This window comes from Gadus morhua, chromosome 6, assembly GCF_902167405.1.
Source record: "Gadus morhua chromosome 6, gadMor3.0, whole genome shotgun sequence".
NCBI lineage: Eukaryota > Metazoa > Chordata > Actinopteri > Gadiformes > Gadidae > Gadus > Gadus morhua.
The window spans coordinates 3,749,011-3,765,187 of NC_044053.1; the positions used below are offsets into that span (position 1 = coordinate 3,749,011).

Genomic DNA, 16,177 nt, shown 5'->3' on the forward strand with positions numbered 1-16,177 from the left:
AAAACGGGCTAATCCTGAAGTGTGGATCGAAGGACACTCCCCGTACTCAACGGCAGCCATCTTAGCTACGTAGCGGAAGAGGCGGAGCCAGGCTGAGCCAAAGTCGGCGCATTTTCCACATAGCCTGCATTAATAGAGTCATTTTGTAGTTTTTATAGTTTTTATAGCTGCTAGGCGTAAAGAGTTCACCGTTCAAAGCGGGATGTTTATTGCGGGGGAGTAGCCACGGCGGCAGTCGTGATCGTAATTTCCGGTTAGTGCACCACGGAGTACTCGATTTGGAACAGCACTCACATCTGAAAAAATAACGTAGTAGATAGTGCGGATAGTATACTTCCTTTAAGTATACTCATGGAAGTACGGGTATGGTCTCACGAAAATACGTGACACTGTCACGTTATTTAATCTATTGAAACGTGATCAGGGACACGTAGGCCTATTTTCTAAAATTTGTATTTCAATTGGAAGTAGGCTATTTGTCGTGTCACTAAGCATGACTTCCAAAGGTTCTGTCCGGGAGCGTTCTCCCTAATGTCCCTTATGGAGCTCCGTACAGATCATTCATTGTTGAAAATTGTCTGTGATAACTAACAAATGACAGCTTTTGGCCACCCGTTTCTACTTAAAATTGTCTGTGATAACTAACAAATGACAGCTTTTGGCCACCCGTTTCTACTTTCACCTTTGATACTGAGAAATTGTGACAATACACGGATAGGCCTATATTAAATGCAGGTGCGCTGCTCTGTAGGCAAACCGCGAAGGAAAAAAGGGTAGCTGCTTCATCTGTTCTTAGAATTGTATGTCTTGATGTTTATTTTATCTAGCCATCTATTCTCCTGTTTTTGGCTATGTGAATGAACGTCCGCGTCGATGGATTTAATGCAATATCCACAACAATTCAAAATGGTACCATGAAATGTCTTGTTTATTGTATTAACCCAGTTCATTTCTCTTTTGTGAGTCACCAAAAGTCGAAAAAAGTTAAACGCAAGGTCACAGGCTAACAGTGGAGCTGTGTTGGGAACCAGCAGCCAAGAGCTTCCATGGAAACTTTCTACCCATGTTAAATAGATTTAGTTGGTAGTTCCTTTTCTGCCCATTTTTTAAACTTGTGGAAGCACTTTGCAGTACTGGGAGACACAATTTCTCACGGCAATGGAGCTAGATTCTAAAAATATCAAAAGATGCCCAAAGCAAATGCCTTTAACCCATAGTTGTGTTTTATCAAATTAAAAAATTTCAGAGTTTCATTGACCACAAATTGAGCAGAAATATTTTGCATACAAATCATTAGTTTAACCACATTAAGAAAAATACATTTGTTAATTTTTTTTATTAGTGAAGCCACAAGTTTTGCACATTATCCAAACAGAATGCCTGAAATGTTGATATTTCAGCCCTTTCGGGTTAAGAGAAAAGGACAACCTAACAAGAGTGAAAAGTTTGGGTTAGGTGACCTGTAGTTCAAAGATGTCCCTGGTCAGGTAGACTAAATAAAAGTGTATTCCCAATTGCTCCAGGACATTCGTGTAATTTACTTGTGAGCTCTCCCTCAAGCCTAGAGAGACATTAGTGTTGAACCACCAACTGAAAGAGGGTATTTGCCATTAGTATGAGTGACAACATTTCATGGCTATTAATTTAGTTCATTATATTTAGCCGATTTGAATAGACTTTTCTAGCAGGTGAGGCTGTCAAAGAACTAAATATGGAGCAACTAAAACATCCAAGGGTAAACAGTATACAAATGCAATCAAGGTTGCACTCACACTAGGCCATCTGGCCGTGGCCGTCGCAACTGTGGCCTGGCCACGGTAGGCTCTTGTACATACGCCATCACGTCGCTAGCATCCAAACAATTCTACCAAACCTTAACCAACTAGTGAAAAATGGAACAAAACTTTAGCACACAGCAGTGACTAATCACCCTGTCCAGGGGTGTTCCAACGTGGTTTACCAGAGGGCCTTGTGGACTTAAAGTAAGCCACACATTTGGCAGAGACAGCACGGAATGACGTTAAACTAAGCTAATCTACAGGTTACTAGTGCTAGTGCAATTACATGAGCATTTTGCACAATATTTGTACTCCAATGCCACGTAAAGCAGGCTTCTTCAGAAACCCGTAGCCTGCTACATTGAAGGGCAACTGTAACAAATCCTGACCAAGACCGAAAGATGGCTCTGGAAGCCACTACAGCCCACGCAGCAGATTACTGCGTGGACCGTGGTGGCTTCCAGATCAACCCTTCGGTGGACCATTCATTCACATGTATTCCGAGGATGTTTTGAAGACACTGCAGTCCCATGGCACTAGATTCCTTTGAAGACTAAGTTGGTATGGGGGGGCCCAAAGGGGGCCCCCCCATAGATCTTGTCAGTCATCTAACACCTGTTAAGAAAAACACACACATCACAAGATACAAATCAGCAAAGCTAGGTTAACAAACAGCTGTGACAAGCATGTCAAGGTGCAAAGAGCAGGGATACTGATGGCTTGTGTCTGAGGAGACAGCCCAAAAACGTCAACAATTAATAAAGGAAAATAACTTTTACTCACTGCGGTGGTCTGTTTCGAAGTGCCATGTTGGTAGCAATATTTGTCTGGGCTGTTCAGTCAAATGCCCACAAAAACAAAAACGCAACAACGCATACTTTCAGTTTGTATAAAGTGACAATAGTGATCTGCAATCTAGATCGAAAACTTTCAACCCTCACTAAATTCAACCTCGATTGACACAGGCCGATGCGAAAAGTAAACCAAACCCATTGTGTTCACCTTTAATAAAGGGGTGCGTGACAGGTGATCTCAATTAAGAGCTAATCAGAAAGAACACACCGATCGCCCATGAGTGAGACGTTCAAAACGAGGACGAGGATTTAACGGAATTGTTACCATTCAAATTCAAATTTCTTTATTATTGGATAGGGTATGATATCAATGATTTGGGCTTTGAGTAGGCCTATATTTCTTAAATATATTTCTTAAATCCCAGAAGTGTCAAATTACTTTTGTGTGTCAAAACGGGCAGGGTGGTCGTGGACTCCTGAAAAATGCTATGGTTGTTTTGTATGTAGAATAAAATGCCATTGTACATTTAAAAAAAAAAGGGAAGACTTTCACAATGCAGGATTCTGGGAATGCAGTGATGGAATCCCGATAACACCTGTTCCCTAATAAATGTGTGTGTGGTTGCAACCACACACACACACACACACACACACACACACACACACACACACACACACACACACACACACACAACCTCTTGCGGGCAGACTCAGAATCTTGAGCCCATTTATTAGGGAACAGGTGTTATCGGGATTCCATCACTGCATTCCCAGAATCCTGCATTGTGAAAGTCTTCCCTTTTTTTTTTAAATGTACAATGGCATTTTATTCTACATACAAAACAACCATAGTATTTTTCAGGAGTTCACGACCACCCTGCCCGTTTTGACACACAAAAGTAATTTGACACTTCTGGGATGAGCCAATGATTCATCTGTTTGGAAGGTTTTGTTGGAGACAAACAAAGAATCTTCAGGCAACAGATGTGACAGCTGTGACTGCTCTCTCTCTCCTTCGTCTGCTGGGTCCTCTGTGTTTGCCTACCTGCTACAGGTAGCCAGTGGGCGGGGCTGAGAGGCTTGTCAGCTGATGAGGTGCACCTGTGCAGGTCTGCCATGCAGGCTTTAGCCAGTCTCTCTCTCTTTCCACAGAGGCAGGTGGGCTTGGGTTCTGTTTAGGGTGGTTCCTTAAGGTTTTGGACCTTTGGATTAGTTCCATGTTTTGTTTTATGTTAACACTCTTCAACATCCCCACAGCACACTTTCCACTGCCCATATACATAGGCTAGTCGAAAGAATTGTGCGTTTGGTCAGTAGTTCAGTTGGTTGGTCATATATGTTGGTTTGCTGTTCAGGTTTGGTTTGTTGCATTTTGTTTGGGTATTTCCAACATGGTAAAGATGGTTTGTTGTTCCCAGTATTTGTTTTGTCTGTCTGGGTAAGTTTCCTCCGTTCTGGCTCGGTCGGTCCTTGTGATTTTGGTACTGGTTTTCTGTCCAAACCATATAATCGCACATTTTCTAATCTTCCATACGCTACACCAAACCCTTTACAGATTTCATGATACTTACTTTATTCTAGTAAATAACTTTATCCCTTATCATGTGTGGATCCCGATCTTTGCTCTGACCCAAGCCTCGTCTTAATGCAGCCAAGAAGATGGAAGAGCGTTATGAATAATTATTAGATGATTGTGTTGTACAATGAAAGACAGTAAAGATTCAATATGAATGGCAAAATAAGGATGGGATTTTATTTGAACAATAAAATATGTGTTGGGCAAATTATAGAGAGGCTGAGATTATAGATTTCATATTCAAAAGGAGAAGGGGTGAAAAAATTTAAGAAATATATTTAAGAAATATAGGCCTACTCAAAGCCCAAATCATTGATATCATACCCTATCCAATAATAAAGAAATTTGAATGGTAACAATTCCGTCAAATCCTCGTCCTCGTTTTGAACGTCTCACTCATGGGCGATCGGTGTGTTCTTTCTGATTAGCTCTTAATTGAGATCACCTGTCACGCACCCCTTTATTAAAGGTGAACACAATGGGTTTGGTTTACTTTTCGCATCGGCCTGTGTCAATCGAGGTTGAGTTTAGTGAGGGTTGAAAGTTTTCGATCTAGATTGCAGATCACTATTGTCACTTTATACAAACTGGAAGTATGCGTTGTTGCGTTTTTGTTTTTGTGGGCATTTGACTGAACAGCCCAGACAAATATTGCTACCAACATGGCACTTCGAAACAGACCACCGCAGTGAGTAAAAGTTATTTTCCTTTATTAATTGTTGACGTTTTTGGGCTGTCTCCTCAGACACAAGCCATCAGTATCCCTGCTCTTTGCACCTTGACATGCATGTCGCCGCTCTTTGTTAACCTAGCTTTGCTGATTTGTATCTTGTGATGTGTGTTTTTCTTAACAGGTGTTAGATGACTGACAAGATCTATGGGGGGGCCCCCTTTGGGCCCCCCCATACCAACTTAGTCTTCAAAGGAATCTAGTGCCATGGGACTCCAGTGTCTTCAAAACATCCTCGGAATACATGTGTATGAATGGTCCACCGAAGGGTTGATCTGGAAGCCACCACGGTCCACGCAGTAATCTGCTGCGTGGGCCGTAGTGGCTTCCAGAGCCATCTTTCGGTCTTGGTCAGGATTTGTTACAGTTGCCCTTCAATGTAGCAGGCTACGGGTTTCTGAAGAAGCCTGCTTACGTAGCAATGGAGTACAAATATTGTGCAAAATGCTCATGTAATTGCACTAGCACTAGTAACCTGTAGATTAGCTTAGTTTAACGTCATTCCGTGCTGTCTGTCAAATGTGTGTCTTACTTTAAGTCCACAAGGCCCTCTGGTAAACCACGTCGGAACACCCCTGGACAGGGTGATTAGTCATTGGGTGTGTGCTAAAGTTTTTTCCCATTTTTCACTAGTTGGTTAAGGTTTGGTAGAATTGTTTGGATGCTAGCGACGTGATGGCGTATGTACAAGAGCCTACCGTGGCAGGCCACAGTTGCGACGGCCACGGCCCGATGGCCTAGTGTGAGTGCAACCTTGAGTGCATTTGTATACTGTTTACCATTGGATGTTTATGCAATTTGGCTTAATTCATCCGCAGTAAAGCTGCATTTGACTATTCCAGGGTCGTTTTGTACAGGCTTTCAATTGAGCATGTTGACTAGTTTGTGAGAAGTTTTTTTCTTTTTTTTTTTTCCTTGCTTACAATCCAACGGTTGTGACCACTTATGCAACTGGGCTGTGAACCTTGCAATTCTAGTTGCATATTTGTACACGCAAGCTTGTCCATTTCTATCGTCATCACTAACACTAGCTTCAGCATTTCCTTGTAGGCCATTGGCTGACTTGTGTATTGGAGCGATGATTTGGGTATTTTAAGATGCTTGAATACCTAAAATAAAGCAAAATGCGTGTCTGGTGTGCAAGAGCCAATTTGTTGGCTTGCAGTAGTCGAGGAGTTGCCGTAGGTCGTAAGCAATCTGGAGGTTGTGGCAATGGAGGCTTGTGGTAGATCTGCCATCCAAGTAAGGTTAATTCTTCTGAAGCATGATTAATAGTTTAGTAAATTGAATCTATTCATATAGAACTATAAAATCCAAGACTGCAGCCAGTAACTTGGATCGCAATATCTGGAAAGTATTAGTGTTCATTTGTAACAACAGAATAATTAACATGACTAACTGGGTTTCTTCCATTTTCTAACTAGGGGGACTTGACTGGTGAGTCTACTGGATTAATCAGTAGCGGTACTTTGCCCAACATATTTGATGGCATGACTACAGGGTGACAAAGACAATTATTCCCTGCCTAGCTAAAGAGACTTCCAAAACATATCTGCTAGCTAGAACAGTTCCTATACTTTTTGTATAATTTGGTCATGCTGCAAATTTACTTTTTGTCGTTGCTCCATATTTAGTTATTTGACAGCCTCACCTGCTAGAAAAGTCTATTCAAATCGGCTAAATATAATGAACTAAATTAATAGCCATGAAATGTTGTCACTCATACTAATGGCAAATACCCTCTTTCAGTTGGTGGTTCAACACTGATGTCTCTCTAGGCTTGAGGGAGAGCTCACAAGTAAATTACACGAATGTCCTGGAGCAATTGGGAATACACTTTTATTTAGTCTACCTGACCAGGGACATCTTTGAACTACAGGTCACCTAACCCAAACTTTTCACTCTTGTTAGGTTGTCCTCTCTTGTTTTAACCCGCAAGGGCTGAAATATCAACATTTCAGGTATTCTGTTTGGATAATGTGCAAAACTTGTGGCTTCACTATTAAAAAAAATTAACAAATGTATTTTTCTTAATGTGGTTAAACTAATTAATGATTTGTATGCAAAATATTTCTGCTCAATTTGTGGTCAATGAAACTCTGAAATTTTTTAATTTGATAAAACACAACTATGGGTTAAAGGCATTTGCTTTGGGCATCTTTTGATATTTTTAGAATCTAGCTCCATTGCCGTTAGAAATGGTGTCTCCCAGTACTGCAAAGTGCTTCCACAAGTTTAAAAAAGAATGGGCAGAAAAGGAACTACCAACTAAATCTATTTAACATGGGTAGAAAGTTTCCATGGAAGCTCTTGGCTGCAGGTTCCGAACACAGCTCCACTGTTGGCCTGTGACCTTGTATTTAACTTTTTTTGACTTTTGGTGACTTTCACAAAAGAGAAATTAACTGCTTAATACAATAAACAAGACATTTCATGGTACCATTTTGAACCGTTTGTGGATATTGCATTAAATCCATATGCTTGAAACTTTTCAATAATGCATATCAACGAAACAATGGAATGAAATAAATAGTTCAAGCAATTTGTGGGACTTGGCTGCTTTTACATTATTACTCATTTTGGGGGTCATTTCAGTCTCTCCAACCTGCAGGTCGTGCGAAGAATCATGTGAATGGGAATATTCTATAAATGTCTTGATCATCATTCGTCTCAACACTTCTGCTCCAGCCGCTGTTGAAGCGTATGAGTCCTTTGAGACCCCCTTTGATAAAAGGGGTCCTCAAATGTTGACCCTCAGTCACCTATTGCATCACTTCCTTTAGGGCTTCGGCCTCCTAATTGATCATTATAGTATAATTGAATGCCCTCTTTCATATATATGATACCTCCACCACTTGGACGTGGCAACAATTCTCCAAATCCATATGGGGGGGATGCTTGTGGACAGTAGGGGTGTATACTCGACATAAATAGGAAGCAAACTCATCTCACAAATGAGTAATGACATCTCACAAATATTTATTTAATAAATTGTTTCAATTTATAATAATCCAAAATCCAATTGCAAAACCCGTTGGCTTTTTGTCGAGGGAATCCAGGGCGACGCTCACTTCCGGGTTGGCCAACATACGTCATCCCTCCACCACTCTACTGTAAAAACACATGTTCCAGTTGAATGAGAATAATAATAATAATTCGGCCATAGTATTTATTTAAGGGGGGGGGGGGGATACAAATCTTTTGGCCATTTGTAGTGTTGATCAGCAGAGAAATAATTTGTCCGCTAAGACGGTGACGTCGCTTAGCAACGGTAGACGCTGGGGTAGACAAGTCACCGGACTACTACCCATGCAAGTGAACGGAGCGTTCCACGGCATTGAGAAGACCCGTGTAATAAAGGCCTATAATATTTCTGTTTATGTCATAGATTTCTCCTCAGATTAGGCCAATAAACCAATGGTCAAATAAAAATAAAAACGCTCGATCAAAGGCCCGGCCCGAGTAAAGTGGTGGGAAATATCGGCCCGACCCGGCCCGCGTCGGGCTCGGGCTCGGGCAGAGAATCTAAACACTGACTGGAACTACTTAGCAGGTGTCTGTAGGGCTATATCAGGAGTTAATGCACGCACTGCAGCCAATCAGAATCAGAGTATTCCCCCAGACCGTGGTCTAAACAATATTATTCACGAGTTATAAACAACCCCTACACATCAATATTAATGATAACCCTGTGGAAATTGCCAAAACACAATTTCGCACGTTGAGCATACAGTTGTGTGACTCGTTTATTTAGTAAGAGAGAAACAGGAAATCAAAACGTGCTGAAGGTAAACAAATCCCGCATGGGCTCTGACGTCATGAGACGCTCGTAATCCTTAAAAGGGACAGCGATCCCTGAACCACCAAGACAGTAAACGACATGCCTAACACAATTGAAAGAACAACACATAACAAAATACTGTAGGTGAATTATGTTACACTCACTACAACCCATTAAATACGGTATGATTTCTAGATGTCATGGCAACGTCCGCTCGCGACACTGGACTTGCGATCGAGGCATCGACGCGGACGTTCATTCACATAGCCAAAAACAAGAGAATAGATGGCTAGCTAAAATAAACATCAAGACATACAATTCTAAAAAGAACAGATGAAGCAGCTACCCTTTTTTCCTTCGCGGTTTGCCTACAATACAGCGCACCTGCATTTAATATAGGCCTATCCGTGTATTGTCACAATTTCTCAGTATCAAAGGTGATAGTAGAAACGGGTGGCCAAAAGCTGTCATATTGTTAGTTAACACAGACAATTTTCAGTAGAAACGGGTGGCCAAAAGCTGTCATTTGTTAGTTATCACAGACAATTTTCAACAATGAATGATCTGTACGGAGCTCCATAAGGGACATTAGGGAGAACGCTCCCGGACAGAACCTTCGTTTGGAAGTCATGCTAATGCCGCGTTTCCACTGCAGGGCGCGGTAGGGAGGGGGCGGTATAGCCCAGCTCAGTTCCGAGGTCGCGTTTCCACTGCCGACAGTACCCTTGGTGGTAGGCCGGATGTCGATCGCCGCGGCAGCTACGTAAACATCGTAAACAAAGTCTTCCTCCCCAAGAATGCAGACGAACGTCTCCACCTCCTTGTTCGCCCAAGCAAGCTTTTTACGCAACATGTTAATTGTAAAGAATAATACCTCGAGGCTACTGTTTGTTTGTTTTTATCCCCGCGTCACCCGGAAGGGACGATTCTGCCGACCAATCAACGGAGGGGTGGTGTAGCTAGAATTTCACTGGACCCTTTCAGGCGTCTGGTCTCGTTTTGGGTACCGCAACGGAGGAGTCCCGAGAATGGGGCCGGAACGGGTACGGCAAAGTCCGGGTCACGCCCACTTTTGGCGGTGGAAACACGACCCGACCCGCACCGTTGCGATCCGATCCGTTCCGCACCCTGCAGTGGAAACGCGCCATTAGTGACACGACAAATAGCCTACTTCCAATTGAAATACAAAATTTAGAAAATAGGCCTACGTGTCCCTGATCACGTTTCAATAGATTAAATAACGTGACAGTGTCACGTATTTTCGTGAGACCATACCCGTACTTCCATGAGTATACTTAAAGGAAGTATACTATCCGCACTATCTACTACGTTATTTTTTCAGATGTGAGTGCTGTTCCAAATCGAGTACTCCGTGGTGCACTAACCGGAAATTACGATCACGACTGCCGCCGTGGCTACTCCCCCGCAATAAACATCCCGCTTTGAACGGTGAGCTCTTTACGCCTAGCAGCTATAAAAACTACAAAATGACTCTATTAATGCAGGCTATGTGGAAAATGCGCCGACTTTGGCTCAGCCTGGCTCCGCCTCTTCCGCTACGTAGCTAAGATGGCTGCCGTTGAGTACGGGAAGTGTCCTTCGATCCACACTTCAGGATTAGCCCGTTTTGAGTACGGCATCCGGGTCCTTGAAGTATACTTATTTTTGCCGGATCTTACTCAAATTTTGGCTAGTAAGTACGGACAGTACGGGTATTGGAACACGGCACAGGTTTGAGCGTGTGCATGGGTTGAATTGCGTGTGTCTCACGCCGAATGCATGAGACATGAGAGCCCTGTACTTACGTGACACAAACCAGCACCGCAAACGTTCTCTCCCGCTTGAGATGACGTCTTTCTTTATAGGTTCATGGGTCTGATTCGCCGATTTCCCATGCTGATATCCCCGAAGATTCTCGGGCATCTTCGACAATTTGGCTATAGATTGTCTCATTACTCGCTAAATAATATAATTATAGCCTAATTATATATATAGCCTATACATATATATAGGCAATATATATATATATATATATAGCATTTGTGGTTTTGGCATAAACATAACTAGGGTGCACTGTGCTATCTGCGCACACCCTTTCTGAAGCCTCTCTCTCGCTCTCTCTATGTCCCTCCCTCTCTCTCTCTCTTTCTCTCTCTCTCGTACCGTTTTGTGGAGCACGTTAATTGTCTTAGAACACTCCCATTCAGAATGCATTGGTTTCAATTTCGTTCTGTGTAACACGCAAAAAGTCGGACTATCGTGCTCTGGAATACGCTTCAATAGATTAACATTAGTGCGCAGGAGCATGCAATCGCGTGATACCGGGTTGAACAATCACTAGGTTAACCCATTCCCTGTATACAACAAAGATAGCTAGGATAAGAGGCTACACAATGCTAAGTACTATTTTTAAGTACCAGAACGGACAACATACAATGATAGGGGTGTGTGTGTGTGGGGGGGGGGGGGACTCGTTATATACTGGGATTTCTCCCTCCAAACTTTTGCACTTGTTTGGTCGATGGTGATTACATGTTCACTGTATTTTTGTCTTTCTCTTTAATTATTTGTGTACATTACTTTGGATTTCGATCAGCTCTAGGAGAGTTGTTTGGTGACGCCTTGTGTCCCCTGAACTGTGTTGTAGTGCGAGTGTGTGTAGTGTGTTGTACCAACGGAGTTTGCCTTGACCATGACAGCCGTCTGTGAGCCGGGCTGCCAGCACGGAGGCACCTGTCTGTCCACGAACCGCTGCACCTGCCCGTACGGATACCTGGGACCCCGCTGTGAAACGAGTGAGGAGGTCCTACCTTTGACCCACAGGGATGACTCAATGAGGGTTCATCACAGGGGACTGGACCTGGAGGCGTGGCAGACGTCTGTATTAGCAAAGGGCCTGATGTTGATAACGCTAGAAAATCGGCTTTGTTCTTTCTCATGATTGAAGAGCGACCAAACCCTACAACTGAGGGTAGCTTGGTACTGATGGCCCCCAGCTGTTACTGAATGCATTTAGACTCCCTCTCTGATTGGTCCAAATTAGTGTTAGATGATGTCACCAACACAATTAAAGATAATAAAGCCCATTAGAGCCAATGAAGGCAATTAAAGCAAATCAAATTAAAGTACAGGGGAGGCAGTCCCTGTACTTGGCGGAGCTTGATGATGCATGACATCCTAACGCCGGCAATGTGTGTATGTGTGTGTGTGTGTGTGTGTGTGTGTGTTGATGCTACCTGTTCTCCATCAGTGGTGTGTAACAGGCACTGTGAAAACGGCGGCAGGTGCATCTCTCCGGACGTCTGCCAGTGCAGAGCGGGCTGGTCCGGACCCACCTGTAACTCAGGTACCAGCAGACACCTGGTCACTTTCTCACTGTTTCTCTACTTCCTTACTTTTCAACTCGCATTTGACTTATGGTTCTTTGCAAAGCATCCTGGGTGATTCCACCTCTTAAGAGTGATCACAGTCGTACACGTAATATAACATTGAGTAACAACCTTATCTAGCATACCTGACCTGAAAAAGTGATCCTGTGATTTTATGGTTTATTATCTCTCCCCAGCGTCGTGTGACCCGGTGTGTCTGAACGGGGGCGCGTGCCTTAAACCCGGGGTCTGTGCTTGCCCCAGGGGGTTCTACGGGTCTCAGTGTCAGATCGGTGAGACCGCAGCCAGGAACACACACACACACACACAGTCACCCGTCAACCAGGGCTTCGTTTCCCAAAAGCATAGGTGCTAACTTCCTTAGCAACCTACCTCTCAGGGACTCAACAGTTAATAGGAGAGTGTTACCCAAAACCATTTCACCTACATAGGAAGCTCCGGAGTTAATAAACTCCGTAGTACTAGGTAAGGTTTGGCTTCCTGACTGTTTCCCAACAACATAGTCTGGCTGAGTCACCCCAGACAGCTGTTTTTATCAGATGTATGACATAGGGAGCTGCTAGCTAGCTAGTAGCGAGCTCTGCATTCTCAGCCTTTAATATCAATCACATGTACATTCAGGAACAGAAAAGACAACAGAGACACACCACATTATCTGGCACACTGAATCTTAAACAAGTGTTCCTCACTTGTTCTTGACGTGTTCTTGCCATGTTCTTGACGTGTCCCTAATATGTTCGTGATGTGTTCATGGTGTGTTCTTGACGTGTCCCTGATATGTTCTTTATGGGTTCTTGGTGTGTTCTTGACCTATTCCTGACGTGTTCTTGGACTGTTCTTTACATACTAATGTTGTGTTCTTGGCGTGTCCCTGACATGTTCCTGGCGCGTTCTTGACGTGTTCTTGCCGTGTTCTTAGTGTGTTCTTGATGTGTTACAGCTGTGTGCAGCCCCCCATGTAAGAACGGAGGCCAGTGCATGAGGAACGGCGTGTGTTCCTGTCCCGACGGCTACACCGGGAAGAGGTGTCAGAGGAGTGAGTACAGTACAGCCTATCCCCACGGCAACAGTCGCCAAGGCTCCCCCATGAGGTCACCTTTGGGCCTCACACAGGTGTCGTGGTCACTGCTGATTACAGGGGCTCATTCTGACTGATGGATGATATACTGAATGTTTTTCAAGATTTCCTGCTGCTCACATCCGACGATAGAGAGTTACAATGGAGCAGGGAGAAGACAGGCAAAGGCTTCTTTCTGCTGCTTACAACAAATTATAAGAGTTATACAAAGTTAAGAAGAAAGTTAAGAGAGTTATTCAAAGTTAAGCTCAAATTTAAGAGAATTATTCAAAGTTAAGCTCAAATTTAAGAGAGTTATGCAAAGTTAAAATCAAAGTCAAGAGAGCTATACTAAGTTGAGAACAAAGTTAAGAGAGTTATTCAAAGTCAAGATCAAAGTTAAGAGAGTTGTACAAAGTGAAGTGCAAAGTTAAGTTAAAACCACGAACATACAACAAGATGTAATTGATAAAAAACCAGAGCCTAAGGATTGTGCATGTGTGTGCTGGCTATGTTGTTTGTATATCTGTGGCTTATTGTGGCCCCAACAGCTGCCCCCAGGCCCTGATGTGTGTGTGTGTGTGTGTGTGTGTGTGTGTGTGTGTGTGTGTGTGTGTGTGTGTGTGTGTGTGTGTGTGTGTGTGTGTGTGTGTGTGTGTGTGTGTGTGTGTGTGTGTGTGTGTGTGTGTGTGTCTCCCAGGCGTGTGTGAGCCCGGGTGTATGAACAAGGGGAAGTGTGTGGGAGCCAACACGTGTTCCTGTCCGTCGGGCTGGAGGGGCGAGCGCTGTCACATGCGTGAGTTCAGAGACCGCCTCGGGGCCGTGATTTGACTGAGCAAAGATACATACATAATTATTCGCCGAAGGTAAAGTGAATAGTGGGGAATAGCAAGATAACACTTGTTGTAGTAAACAAGATAACTCTACTGCCACTCTAAAACAGAAGTCAATGGATTGACACTTAGCCTGAACTGCGACTCAAAATGTCACAATTTCATTGTTTTACTTGCTGTTTCATAAATAATAAGCGAAGACCATATTTTGTTGCTCTTTTTCTGCGTCATTTTGCGATGAAAACAATATCCAGAGTATGGGATCTCAATCATGGGTTATTGCCCAATATCCCGAGATAGCGAACCAATCAAATTGCACCATCTTCGGTGATTCACGTGTATATATACTAATATATATTATATAGATACTGTGAAAGGGTCAACCGTTTTGAACCTCTGAAACACTAGACACACTTAATTCACGACCGTGTCATTGTAGTGACTGCATCGCAACATGTAGGAATACGTCACTCTTCAGTAAAGTGTTGAGACGTCTCTTGAGAAAGACGACTTATTGCTGAACTTGCTACCTCTGACTGAGAGGGTGGTCGCTTTGCGTGATTGGCTTATCTATTGAGTATTGATGTACCCTTAAGGGCTGATTATGGTCCCACGTTCACGCAACGCAGGGGGGTTTACGGACCCCTTACGTCCTTGCGGACCCTCCTTGCGTCCACCTCAAGGGCCTGACATGCGCCTCCCAAAAATTGTACCCTTCTGTCGAGGCAACACAGCAGCGAGTGCTGCGATTGGTCAGCTCACTAAAACCCGACGCAGAACCAAAACAGGTTTGCTTCTGCTTGGTCCTTGCGTTGCGTGACGTGGGACCATAATCAGCCCTTACGGACCAATCAGGCATCTGTATAAATGTGTTCACCTGTGTGTGTGGGTATGTGTGTGTGTATGTGCGTGCGTGTGTTTGCGTGTGTTTGCGTGTGTGTGTGCGTGCGTGCTTGTGCGTGTGTGGGTTGTTGTAGCCCTGTGTCTGCAGAAGTGCAGGAACGGAGGGGAGTGTGTTGGACCCAACACCTGCCAGTGCCCCGATGGCTGGGAGGGCCCCCAGTGTCAGACCGGTGGGTTCATTCACCCTCATCCATTCATATAATGTATATATTAATATAATATTCTAATATTGTAATGATAACCCTATTGTAAACCCTAACCCTTTATGATTACAAACCTGGTTACTGTAACGCTGTAACCAACGCCAGAAATGACTGGTTCACCGAAAACACACACACCGCAGAACACAGAACACCTTCAACGCACCCCCACACTCCTGTTCACCCAAGCCCCTCCCCCAGCTGACCTGGCGATTCGCCCCCAACATTGATTGACAGGTGGAACACTTCAATGCATGCACATGGGACAACTGGCACAACGGACAACGGAACACATTGCATAACACACAAACTCCTAAAGAGTCTCAGGGTCGATACAATATGTTCTTTAGCTGTATGAGGCTGGCGATGAACATAAACAGGGATATTACATATAATTAATATAATATTTAACCTGAATGTTAAATAATTGGAATAGTTTTGGTTTTGAAAAGCTCTTTCCTTAAGTGTCCTGAACCCACGTATCAGGTAACAACGCATCGATTTCAGATAACTGTAAAATGTACACACTCTACACAAACAGATGAGGGGTTGACATTTAGAACTCGGGAACAACAACGGTTTTAAGAGATATATCGGCCAAAACCCAGGACAAATAACCAATGAGCAAGCGTGGTCAGGGAGGTATGGTTGGATGGGAGCCCTGATAAAATGCATGAGTAGAGAAGTGCATGGATAAAGATGCTCTTCATTTTAAAGTCCTCTGTCTTCGCCTCTGTGCAAACTAGTCAATTATTTCCACGACACTAATAGAGGTGTTTATGTCTGACTATTGACAGGTTGCCATGTCTTACGTTTGTGTTGTTGTTTTTTTTCCACTTATTGGCTGCCTGGTCACTGATTGGCTGCCTGGTCATGCGGGCAGCCATCTGTAAGGTGCGTTGTCTCAACGGGGGGCGCTGTGTGCTCCCGGACTTCTGCCATTGTCGGAGAGGATACAAGGGGGTCAGCTGCGGGGTCAAGGTCAGTAGGGGTCAAAGGTCAACTCACACTCCTGACTCTACCGGCATTTGAAGACCATTCCATCCCAAGGGCACCAAAATACTGAAAACATGGCATGGGTTTGAGCCAGAATTCAGAAGCCATCTTAGTATTTCCCTATTCATCCCAAGCAACTT

The 16,177-nt window shown here is 43.7% G+C and overlaps 1 protein-coding gene across 1 annotated transcript in view; it reads left to right on the top strand.

Moving 5' to 3' along the window:
• The window catches only part of vwde (von Willebrand factor D and EGF domains), a 39,879-nt gene that overhangs the window by 22,335 nt on the left and 1,367 nt on the right, over nt 1-16,177 (top strand). The window contains exons 23-29 of the mRNA XM_030359194.1: nt 11,359-11,454; nt 11,910-12,005; nt 12,225-12,320; nt 12,989-13,084; nt 13,806-13,901; nt 14,916-15,011; nt 15,925-16,022. Of these exons, the coding sequence (XP_030215054.1) occupies nt 11,359-11,454; nt 11,910-12,005; nt 12,225-12,320; nt 12,989-13,084; nt 13,806-13,901; nt 14,916-15,011; nt 15,925-16,022 (674 nt within the window). The remainder of the gene's footprint in view (nt 1-11,358; nt 11,455-11,909; nt 12,006-12,224; nt 12,321-12,988; nt 13,085-13,805; nt 13,902-14,915; nt 15,012-15,924; nt 16,023-16,177) is intronic.